Source organism: Onychomys torridus, chromosome 6 (genome assembly GCF_903995425.1).
Source record: "Onychomys torridus chromosome 6, mOncTor1.1, whole genome shotgun sequence".
In the NCBI taxonomy this organism is placed as follows: Eukaryota; Metazoa; Chordata; class Mammalia; order Rodentia; family Cricetidae; genus Onychomys; species Onychomys torridus.
In genome coordinates this window covers 17,743,757-17,756,311 of record NC_050448.1, presented here as the reverse complement: position 1 = coordinate 17,756,311, position 12,555 = coordinate 17,743,757, and the positions used below count along the sequence as shown (strand labels likewise).

Genomic DNA, 12,555 nt, shown 5'->3' with positions numbered 1-12,555 from the left:
CAAAAATTAAGTGACTTTCATACAACACTGTATTATTAAAATCAGAAAATCAAAATACTAATGGTAACATGGAAGTACACACATGACATGTCATATTACATGAAAGTAGAAAAAATAAAATCCAGTATGCAATGTGACTTTAGCTCAATCCTTGCCTTGCATGTGCAAGCTATCTTAACTATTAATCTATTGCTCCCGTCACTAAAAATTTGTTAAGAAAGAAAAAAATCTTTATTATCTGCTAAATCAGGTCCAAATTAGGGTCTTAAATTAAACTTATTTTTAGTAATATATTATTGTAAGACATAACATTCTATAGTTAATAATGCTATGCAGAGTAAAAGTTTTATCACCTTTGTTTCTCTGGGTATAACAAGAAGATGTTAAGAAGTACTGTCAAATAAGTTTGGTAATGTTATATTCAGAACTATTTAACACATTTTTGCTATCTCCATAGAGTCACCACATTATTATCTTTAGCTGGACTTCTATGATCACCTTACCTTAGCTGCGTGGTATGTCCGAGCTTCAAGTAAATCATCTGTCTTAGCTTCCTTGGCAAGCAGATTAAATCGACTTAACATTGCAGCCTTACAAAGCCGACTTGCCATTGACAAACCACTTTTAAAGGGGGAACTAAAGTCGAAAGAAATGAACATTTGTTCACAATTGTAGGAATTAAATAACAGTTCACAAATACTTATGACATCAATTAGGCAGAAGAATGCATGTTGGAGCTTTATTTTAGATAAGAAGAATCTTGATTCTTCAACTGCTGTCAGAAGCTAATTTAACTTTAATTAGTTTAATTTATTATTGTACTACATCAAAAGTTAAAACAGTATTTGTATTTGAATATTTCTATTATTCTAGATAAAACAAGTCTATGATAATACAAATGAAAGCAGTTGTTTTCCCATGATTGACTGGAAGGGAGTGTAAAAATACCTTCTGGAGTGGTGACACTTTTGACTACAGTAATAGGTGACCTGGATGGATACAAGTATCAAATCTCTTGAAATTTTACAGTATATTCCCTGCAAGCAAACTTTAATTTAGAAAACACTACTTCAAAAACGATCCATACATGTGCACATGTATGCACTATTTGTCTGTTCTAATAAAAAACCTTTTTACTAAGTAACTTTCCCCTCTCATTATAACTTATTAGCTGTTCTGTGACAGATGATTAAAACTGTAAAAACCCTCCATTCTTCCAGTTTCCATGCAGCTTTCCAGAGCCATACATCCCCTTGAGTTTGTGCTAGCCTTGTGATTTGTTATGGTGAACAAAGAGAAAATGTACAAGTTCAGAGTCCAGGTTTCAGGGGAAGCCTTCTCTTGTGATTCCTTCATGTTCAGCTAAGTGTGCCGTGACTACCATACTAAAGGGAAAAGAACAGTTATTCCCCTAAGAGATCAACCAAAGTGACTCTTCATTTGACCCACACCTGACTTCGGATGCCTGAGGGAGTTCTAACCAGATCCAGAAGAACCACTCAGTTGGTCCAAACATTTATTGAGAAGTAATAATATACTGTTGTTTTAAATCACTGAATTTTGAGGTAGTTTATATATAGCAAATGTTAGCATTCTCTCAGACATGCAAAATCGATTAATCTCAGTATATTACTTTCCTACCATGATAGTGTTGGTAGTTTTTCTGTAAATTTCTTGGGCTTTTCCGTAGAACTGGGGAACACACAAGGAGAAGAGTATGTGCCTAGTGTTTGTGAGGTACTGGGTTCCATATTCAAAATCCCCCTTACAGTGGTAGTTTTACCTTCTTTCCCCCATATTTTGTTTCTATTTTTTTCTTATCCAACATAGCAACGATATACAATAGCAGTAATAGTAACCAATCACTCTGACATCTCATCACCAATCATGATAGTATTTTTGAATCAATAAGGCTGTATTTTATCCTCCAACAAACCATCTACTATTCTCCTTTTTACTCTTACTCCTTAGTAGATCTCTGTTATATGCTCTAGTAGAATAATGATATGAATAATGATGATAAATTTAAGTTTCTAGTTTGATGTCACCTCTGCCACTATGTGGAAAAACTTCAATTAGTACTGTTGTATACAATATCTAAGTGTTTTTAATACGCTAATTTTTTGTTACAGTTTTGATTATCAGGAAGCCTTCTTTGTAAGTTTTGTGTGTATGTTGGGGAGGAAATAATCTTTCAACATGTCTCATGATGCAATATATATTTGTTTCATGTAAGGATTGGTGTATTCATTACAGATATGGTAGTCTCTGCCTGTAACTGTAACACTTAGCAGGCTGAGGCAAGATAACTGAAAAACTGAGGCTAGCCTACCTAGACAGACTCTGTCTTAAAACACACACACTTAGGATGTGGAGCAAGGGGAACACTCCTACACTGCTGGTGGGAATGCAAGCTTGTACAGCTTCCTTAGAAAATTGGGAATCCATCTCCCTCAAGACCCAGCTATACCACCTGGAAACAACCTAGATGCCCTTCAACTGAAGAATGGATAAAGAAAATGTGGTACATATACACAATGGAGTACTACTCAGCAGACAAAAACAATGACATCATGAGGTTTGCAGGCAAATTGGATGGATCTAGAAAAAATCATCCTGAGTGAGGTAACCCAGACTCAGAAAGACAAACATGGTATGTACTCACTCATTGGAGGATACTAGATGTAAAACAAAGATGACTAGACTGCTACTCACAATTCCAGGGAGGCTACCTAGAAAACAAGATCCTAAGAAAGACACAGGGATCTCCCAATGACAGAGATATGGATGAGATCTACATGAACAACCTGGATGTGAGTGGGGGTAATGAAGGGCAAAGTTTGAGGGAAAGAGAGCTTAGGGGAGCAGGAGATCCCAGCTGGATCAAGAACAGAAAGGGAGAACAAGGAATAACAGACCATGATAAATGAAGACCACATGAGAATAGGAAGAAACAAAGTGCTAGAGAGGTCCCCAGAAATCCACAAAGATACCTCCACTGTAGACTACTGGCAATGGTTGAGAGAAAGCCTGATTTGACCTAGTCTGGTAATCCGGATGGCCAAACACCCTAAAAGTTGTGCTGGAACTCTCATCCAATAACTGAGGGAAGCAGATGCAAAGAGCCATGGCCAGGCCCCAGGTGGAGCTCCAGGAGTCCAATTGGCAAGAAAGAGGAGGGATTGCATGAGCGAGAATTGTTGAGACCAAGATTGGAAAAAGCACAGGGACAAATAGCCAAACTAATGGAAACACATGAACTATGAACCAAAAGCTGAGGAGCCCCCAACTGGATCAGGCCCTCTGGATAAATGAGACAGTTGATTAGCTTGAACTGTTTGGGAGGCACCCAGGCAAGTGGGACCGTGACCTGTCCTTAGTGCATGAGCTGGCTGTTTGGAACCTGGGGCTTTTGCAGGGACACTTTGCTCAGCCTGGGAGGAGGGGACTGGACCTGCCTGGACTGAATCTACCAGGTTGAGCTGAATCCCCAGGGGAGTCTTTGCCCTGGAGGAAATGGGGATGGGGGTTAGGTTGGGGGGAAAGTGGAGGCGGGAGGGGGGAGGACAGGGGAACCCATGGCTAATATGTAAAAATAATTAAATTATAAAATAAAATTAAAAACACACTCATGCATACACACATACAGTTGGATGCTCTTAAAATTTTTATTTACATGTGTGTGTCTGCATGTGTATATGAATATAGTGCATGTTAAGTATCCTTGGAATCCAGGTGAGGGAGTCAAATCCTCGGGAACTGGAGTTACAGGTGGTTGTGAGCCACCCCATGTGGGTGCTGGGATTCAAACTTCCATCTGCAAAATTAGCAACTATTCTTAACCATTAAGCCATCTCTCTAGCACTTAGATGCTCTTCCTTCCTTCCCTCTTTCTTTCTTTCATCCCATTTTTTTTCTTTCTTGAGACAGGTTTTCTCTGGGTAGCCTCAGCTGTCCTGTAGACCAGGCTCGCCTCAAACTCACAGCGCTCAATACCTTAGTTCTTTGTTGCTTTCTGTTTTCTTTTTTAAAAAAATATGTTTTTAATTGAAATAAAATGGTCTCCCTTTTCCTTACCTTCAGCCCCTCTTATGTTGTCATCTCAAGCTGATGGCATATTATTATTATTATTATTATTATTATTATTATTATTATTATATTATTAGTATGTGTGTGTGTGTATACTCTAACTACAGCCACATAATACTTGACAAAGAGGCAAAACATACACTGAAGAAAAGATGGCATCTTCAACAAATGGTGCTGGGATAATGGAATATCCACATGCAGAAGAAGGAAATTAGACCTTTATCTAAAATTAGATTCATCTTGGTAAAGATCTCAATTTGAAACCTGAAACACTAAAACTGCCAAGAGAAAACACAGACAGTATCCTATGAGATATAGGTGTAGAAAAGACCTTTTTGATAAGACTCCATTCGCTGAGAAATTAAAGTGAACAACTGACAAGGGGGCCTCCTAAAACTACAGAGCATCTGTACAGATGAGGAAACAATCAAGTGCCTGAAGAAGTCCCCAGAGTGGGAGAGCCTTTTCCAGCTACACACCGGCAAAGGGCTAATAGCCAGACTATACAAAACTCAAACAAACAAGAAAACAAAACAAACAGGAATCAAGGAAACTAGTGACCCAATTTAAAAAATGGGCTAGGGAGTTTTCAATTTAAAACAAGTGGTTAAGAAATACCTCAAAAAAAAAAATGTTCATCATTCTTAACAGACAGGAACAAGCAAACTCAAACAACTTTGAGATTTCATCTCACTCCAGGCAGAATGGCTAATACAAACAAAACAACTGGTAACAAATGCTAAGGAAACTGTAGAGAAAGCAGAAGCCTTAATAACTTTGGATGAGAATGCAAACTGGTGGAGCCACTCTGGTAATCAGTATGGAAAATCATCAAACAACAATCAACCAATCTAACATATGACCCAGCTGTATCATTCTGGATATATACCTACTCTACAGATACTTGGTCAGCCATGTTCATTGATGCTCTATTTGCAACACCCAGGAAATGGAAACTTAAACTCCCCTCAACATAAGAATGGATAATAAAAATGTGATATATACATAACTCAAAAAATGTAAGACATTCTTAGGAAGCTGGGTATGGTGGCATACACCTTTAATCTCAGCATTCTGGAGGCAAAGGCAAATGGATTGCTGAGTTCCAGGCCAGCCAGGGTTAGATAGAGAGACCCTGACTTTAAATATCTTTTCTTCTGATAGAGTCTTTGAGATATGGCTCAAATACCTTGGCTCAAATACTTAACTTGTTAAAAGCCCAGACTAGTCTAACTCAAGACCCTCTCTGCTTCTTCCTCCTGGGGCCAAGGTTAGACTTTCTTTGCTTTACTGATTCTTTAGGGCTAAAATTCACAGTCTGTGGTTGGATACATCCAACTGCTTTATTTGTAATTATTTGCAAAATCTAGACCATAATAAGAAATTAAACTAATTTCACATTTATTTATTCCATTTTGTCATTCCATTATTTTCTGAGTTTTAAAATATCATTAATTTGTTTGAATGTGTACTGTTGAATGTATTCATTTAGACAATGTATTTGTTGTGCTACAGTCTGTATTATTCTTGACTTTATCCTATTACCCCAAGAGTATTATGCTTGATGATATTCATGCCAAGAAATATTTGTATTGGTCTTAATTAAATGTCCTTCCAAAAGGAATATATTTAAAGCATGTAAACATGAAAGACAAAAAAAAGACATGCTGAAAGAATGTTTACTCTGGGCTGCTTGTGTGTGCATGGATGTAAGGTTATTTACTAGACCCTAGATAACTTACCATGGCTATAGTCCTAAAGAAAAACAACTCCTCCTCCCCTGAGCATTAAGCTTTTAGCATCACTCACTGTTCATTTAAATAGAATATATCTATTACTTGAAGGTTTTATTTTCTTCAATAGTGAATTATAGGAATATGACAAAGAAATATCCAAAAGGCATAGAATAGTATGGTTAACAATAATGCCTTTGGAAATAAAAATATCTATATTAGAATTCCAGTTTGTAATCCTTACTACAGGGGTGGCCAGATATAACATTAGAAAACCACATGCAACTTACATGGCTATCATAACAGAAGGCAGAATAACATGTTATAATAGTTCTTATACTTCTGTGTTCATAATATTTGCAAAAGAATGTGAAAAATGCAGATTCCTAATCCCACATCCAGAAATTCAGACTTAGTAGAACAATTTCTATGATTCTAATATTTTAACAACACAAGGTTTAGAGCCAGATTCCTTAGGTTTGAGTGCTGGCTTTACCATTTACTATATGGCTTTGTAAGTTTGTATTATTCAAAAAATTCAGAAATTTATAATGAATATGATGTCAGCAACATGACCACACCCAATAAAAATTGTCCAGAATCCAATAAATAATATAAAAAATTGTTAGAGTAAAATTTCAATAAAATGCCTTCTTTTGCTCATATATGATTTTTTATGAAAGTAGTGATTCTAACCTTTCAGTGATCTTCCCACTCAGGCCATCCACAATCTCCAAAGAATTGTCCCCTTGTGCCCAATTCAAACTGAGTGATTTACGGTCCAAGTTTATTTGCAATGGATATGCAGTGGGTACTAAGCTAATATGAGGTCTGTTGACCAAGTAAAACATGGGAAGTTTTGAAGTGAGTGCATCATCAACACGTTGGTTTATTGCAATTTCTAAGCCTCTAGTATCACTGCAATTCCCATCACCTAGAAAGCAAAAACAAAACACATTCAGAAATTTAAAGTCAAAAGAAAAGGTTGTATTAAAAAAGAAAGATAGATAATGGAAATAGGTTAATTGTAAATAATCCAAAGCTCACATCTCTTTCCTCTATCCCACATCTATTCTCTTAGCAGTTATTTTCACAGATTTGACCAGAATCAGGACAAGGTAATGGCAAAATTTCCATCAAGAAATGCTCAAAAATGAAAAAAGAAGCAATTCTAAAACAAAGAACAGGGGTTGGAGGATGCTCAGGGGTTTAGAGCACTGGCTGTTCTTTCAGAGGACCAGAGTTTGATTTCCAGCATTCACACAGCAGTTTACAACCTTCTGTAATTTCAGTACCAGAGGATCTGATGACTTCTGGCTCCCTCAGGCACTGCAAGCCCAGGATGCACAGACACACGTGCAGGCAAAACATCCACATACATAAAATTTTAAAAAATTAAAAATGCAAAGAACCAGTACTGACCCACAAAGAAATGTTACTTTTTACAGAGCTCTGCCAGAAAGAACCTGCTCGTTCTGTCTTGATGTTTTGGTTTCCACATGAAATCAGCAGTAGATTGTTGGTGAAAGTCAAGTGATTTTTTTATACCTTAACCACACATTATAAACTGTTACAGGATCATAATGTTCAAATTTCAGGACACAAAGTAATTCAAAGAATGACCGTTTTTGGTTAATATTATGAACAGTAACAAACGCTTTGTATTTACACAATATTGTTGAAGAGAGTGAAGGTATTCTCAAAAGACACAAGTGCCACTCACTTTGGCTAATAAACTACTAAAATTTAGATGGACTCCAAGAAATTGGAAAAGCCTGAGATCCTAGTGGCAGCCAGGGAAAGAGTAGGGGTTGTCTCTTAGAAAGAGATTTCATACTGTCTTGACAACTTGTCAGATAATCTTGCAGGAGAAATTAGAATTGAGACAATGATGGGTGGGACCAGACCCCAACAAGGGACTGGTTAGTTATGCATGCCTGTTGCCCTTTATTGAAACACAAACCTCCTATTAAGGACCCTAAAAACCTTTCCCAAACTAAAGTGAAATTTTAAATACACTGTTCTTTCCATTCATATTCTACTAAGTTAACATAGGCTTAGAGAAATCAATATAAAGAATTGTAGGGTCATTGACATAACTTACTGGGTTTGATCCCAGAACTCACATAGTGGAAGGAGATAAGCTACTCCTTCAAGTTCCCTTCTGATCTCCACATGCACATATATACTGTGACAGGTAAACACACAAACACAAATGAAATATAATTTTAAAATTATTTTAAAAGGAATTAAAAACATTCTATAGGACTTAATAGAAAAGGCACGAAAGTCATATTCAAAGAATTAAATTTAAATTTAATCTGTAATGCTCTGCACTATAGAACTAAAAGGGAAACAAAATTCAATTATATAAAGGAAGAAGTTTGTAAAGAACTGGAGCTGCTTAATTAACACAATTGTTTGTGCTCAGACCTATATTCCATTTGACTGACTGTTTTAACACTAGGCTTAGATGAATACCTGCTTAGAACACATTTAGTAAGTGCTGTGTGTTAGGTAAGAACAGTAAAGTTCAATTAACTCTCAAGATCTTCTGGGTATCAAATCACTCTCTTTTAGAATACAGTCATTCAAGTGAGAATTGCTAAAAATGTGAGCCACTCAACGACCTGCATCAGAACCCCTGAAAAAAAATCTCTAAAGTGTGTGCTTCTGGGCTTACTGGACAGGTTCCAGGAGTTCCAGAAATCTTCATTTTCTTATTCATGTACATTACACTTTTTTAGGTTATACCAGACCACCAATTATTTTATATGGGACCCACAGAGATGCTGAGAGGAAAAATCTGAAGCAATTTTCTAAAGCCATTTTCTTTTTATTGATTGTGTACTGCTCCCCCACCCCTCCCCCCAAACTGCCAGGTACAAGATGGCAGTCAAATGACCAGATCTAATTTTTATGCTCCCGTTCCAAACCACTAACCAACTACATAAAGGAATCAGTGTCTATCCTCTTAAATAACACTATAACTATAGTGTGAAGTTACATCACATAATTGACAAATTTTTTAAAAGATCATAAAACTTAACAAAAGCTCTGACCACCAAATCTATGATTCCAGAGAATGTACACAAATTTCTTAGATCCTATACTCATATTTATCAAGAACAAAAATGATCTGCTACAGAAGATTTAGAAAAACTTTAAATGTCTTGAGAAAGGATTTGAATTGATTGACTGAACTGACTAAAACAGCAAACATAATAAGAACATTAGCCAACAATATGATCTTAAAAAGTGTCAAATGTAGTTCCCCATGGAGCATAAGAAATGACCATGACTGCCAATATGGGTAAACAGGTATTCTCACCCACAGTTACTGGGGAGGTGCACCAGGGGCTATTTAGTAATATTTTTAAAAGTTGCATATCTTTGACCTGCAACTGGTCTATAATATAGAAAGGGATGAAACACTACCAAGCTCATTCCATGATATCAAAGACAAGTCAAGGACACAACATCAACTATATACTGATTGCCTCAATGAACACAGATGTAAAAATTCTCAATGAAACACTTGCAAACCAAATTCAATGACACATGAAGAACATGGGCCACATTCAGTTGGTTTCATTCCAGACATTTAAGGATAAATGTTAGCATATACAAATGAATGCTTTGTGATGCAGAACATTGTGGGATGACTCATCCCTAACAGGCCTGAGGACCAGCCAGCCAAACCAGTAATAAGATACTTTCTGAGAGTCAACTTGGGTCTGCCTAAGGGTCTTAGCAACAGCAGCTGAGACATGATCTGAGATGACCTGGACGAATGAGAGGCAGCCATGTCACACCAGCAGATGCATATTCATCAGACCTTCCCCTGGGGTGGGGTGGAGGGTATGTAAGGCTTGCCTCTTCCTGAATAAACTGAGCTTGTTGTTTCCACATTCTCCCGGAGTCTGTGATGTTGACTCTCTGCATACTTACCCTCTCCCCCAAAGGGAATAGCACAAGACCCTGTCACAGAACACAAATAAACTTAGGGATAGAAATCATATCATATACTCAAATAGAAGCAGGAAAAACCTTGGACGAAGTTCAGTATTTCTTCATAAGTAAACCCCTGAGAAATCAAGATAGAAGAAACATACTCTATATAACAGATTTATAGCTAACATTATACTAACTGGGGAGAAACCTTAAAGTGTTTCTTCTAAAGTCAGCAATGAAACAAGGATGTTCTTCTACGAACAAAGATCTTTCTTATAAACATTTTTCTCAAAGTAGGTCACAAAATCAACATTTAAAAAATAACTAGCATTTCAATACTACAGTGACAAACTTGCAGAGAAAAAAAAAAAGGAAAGAATCCAATTCACAATAGCTTAAAAAAAAGTATTCAGAAATAAATCTACTCCAGCAGATGAAATATCTTTACAATGAAAACTTTAAAACACTAAATAAAGAAATTGAGGAAGATAGACTATAGAAAGACTGTTCATATCCATCGATATGCAAAATTTATATTGTAAAAAGACTAAAAAACAAAACAAACTACAAATTTGATACAATCTCCATCAAAATAAAAATGGCATTCTTCACAGAATAAGTGAAAACAATTAGAAAATTCCTATGGACACATAAAAGATCCAAATAAACAAAGTAATCCTAGCAGAAAGAACAATGCTAAAGCCATCACAATACCTGATCTCAAATTACCCTATAAAGCCATAATGACAAAAAACAAAAAACAAACAAACAAACAAAAACATGGTACTGGCGCGCACACACACACCTGACAGCAGGAAAAGCACAATACCCAAGACATGAAACCTGCCTAGGCGCCCTTCAACAGGTAAATGAGAAAAGGGGATTTAGTATATAAACATAGTATGTTTTTAGTCATATTTTCTCTCATATGAAGAATCTAAATTTATATACACACATATATGTACATGTATATATATATATATATTTATATATATATACATATATACATACATACATGCATATATGTGTACACACACACACCATGCAAGCCAAAGGGGACCAGAAGTAGGGGGAAGGGGAGAAATGAGGATGCCATTAGTAGATAATAGGACACTGATATGAGCATAGTACAATGACATACATGCATGTAAATATGATTCCCAATATTGTGTGAAATAACATATAAAAACAACAAAAATAAGTATAATGACATGTATATATGAAAATATCATAATGAATCACATTATTTTGTATACCAACTTAAAAGAAGAGTCCTAAACTCTTTTTCAATGAGATAGTATCTGGAAAGCCATTCTACTATAAATCCAAAATTCTACAGCATCCTCTATCTAGGAAATGAATAATTTGTCCATTGTATTCTAGTTAATAACACTCATTTGATCAATTAGAAGGATCTACATAATGATCAAATGTATTAAGATGATATAAAGAAGGAGCCAAAATGGGTATTTAATTTCTTGTATCAGAGAAGATAAAATGGAGCATAAGCTTTTAGATTTAGGAGGTTCAAAAGAGCATCTTATCCCTACAGAAATAGGGTTCATTATCAGGTAAATAAAGCTGTAAGTTCAAGACAGAATAAATCTAAGTGACTAGTATGTTAATTATTGACCTCCTATAAGATTACAGAAGTCATATAATAAGTGTAATTTCTAGTTACTATAAACCAAACAGTTCAACAAAGCAACAAAGCTGGCTGTATACTGGTAAGTCAAATATAGGCGTTTTTTTATTGAACATATCCAAAATGTGCTAAAACTCACCAATAAGTATACTGCTGATATAAACTGGCTGTATAAAGTGACTCAGTAATGCTCCCTGTACACCAAGCACCTCCCATCTTGTTAACTTGTCACTTGAGGACATACTGTTTACTCTATTAACTCCATCAGCAGAACAATAAACAGTAAGATAAATTTTGCCTTCAACAGCCACATGGAGACTCAGTTCTTCATTGGCTTCAAATGCAGAAATAGAATGTGGATTAAGGCGTCTAGAGAGAGAGAAAAAAGTTTTCTTTAAAATAATAACAGTACAAATTTGTTAAAAGTAAAATGTGCATGTTCTCAAGACTTGTTCTCTAACAGGTTTAATTTGCCAGCACACACTCCATTCCAATAACATGAACAGATGCAAACACAAAGAAAATAGGGATGGATTCATCACTCCTCACCAAAAAAAAAAAAAAAAATTAATGCAAAACAAATCACCAACACAGAGCTTCAGCATATTTTTCCTATTATCATTCTTTACATCCCTTAAAAATAGAATGGTAAGGCCTAGTATGGTGGTAGATGCCTTTAACTCCAACACTTAAGAGGCAGAGGCTGGCAGATTTTGATGAATTCAAGACCAATCTATATAGCAAGTTCAAAGCCAGCCAGGAATATATAGTGAGCTGCTGTCTCAACCCTCTGACTCCAGCCAAGAAGTTCAAACCAGCCTCGGCTATATAATGAGTTCAAGGCTAGTCTGGGCTACATGAGACCCTATCTTAAAAAACCCATAATAATAACAACAGAAAGTTTTGTTCTTGTAATTTATGAGCTAGCTTCTATATAAAAAGATTTATAACTACAAAATGATCTAATGGAAAAAGTTTTACTCGAGTCACCTATGGTAAAATGTCATTAAAATCTAAAGTTATTTTTCTTGAATTTTATCTATCCATAGATCTTATTTTCAAAGTGATTCCTAGGATCTTTTATAAAAATACTGCCCATAGTAATTTCTAGATTTGGGATAGGGTTTTCTTTCT

General features: G+C 35.8%; 1 protein-coding gene across 1 annotated transcript in view; it reads right to left on the bottom strand.

Annotated features, from left to right (window-relative positions):
• Positions 1-12,555, bottom strand: part of Adad1 (adenosine deaminase domain containing 1) — a 40,696-nt gene that overhangs the window by 7,944 nt on the left and 20,197 nt on the right. Inside the window, exons 9-11 of the mRNA XM_036190844.1 lie at positions 11,561-11,790; positions 6,519-6,756; positions 504-636 (exon numbers count right to left, since the gene is read on the bottom strand). Coding sequence (XP_036046737.1) covers positions 504-636; positions 6,519-6,756; positions 11,561-11,790 — 601 coding nt within the window. The remainder of the gene's footprint in view (positions 1-503; positions 637-6,518; positions 6,757-11,560; positions 11,791-12,555) is intronic.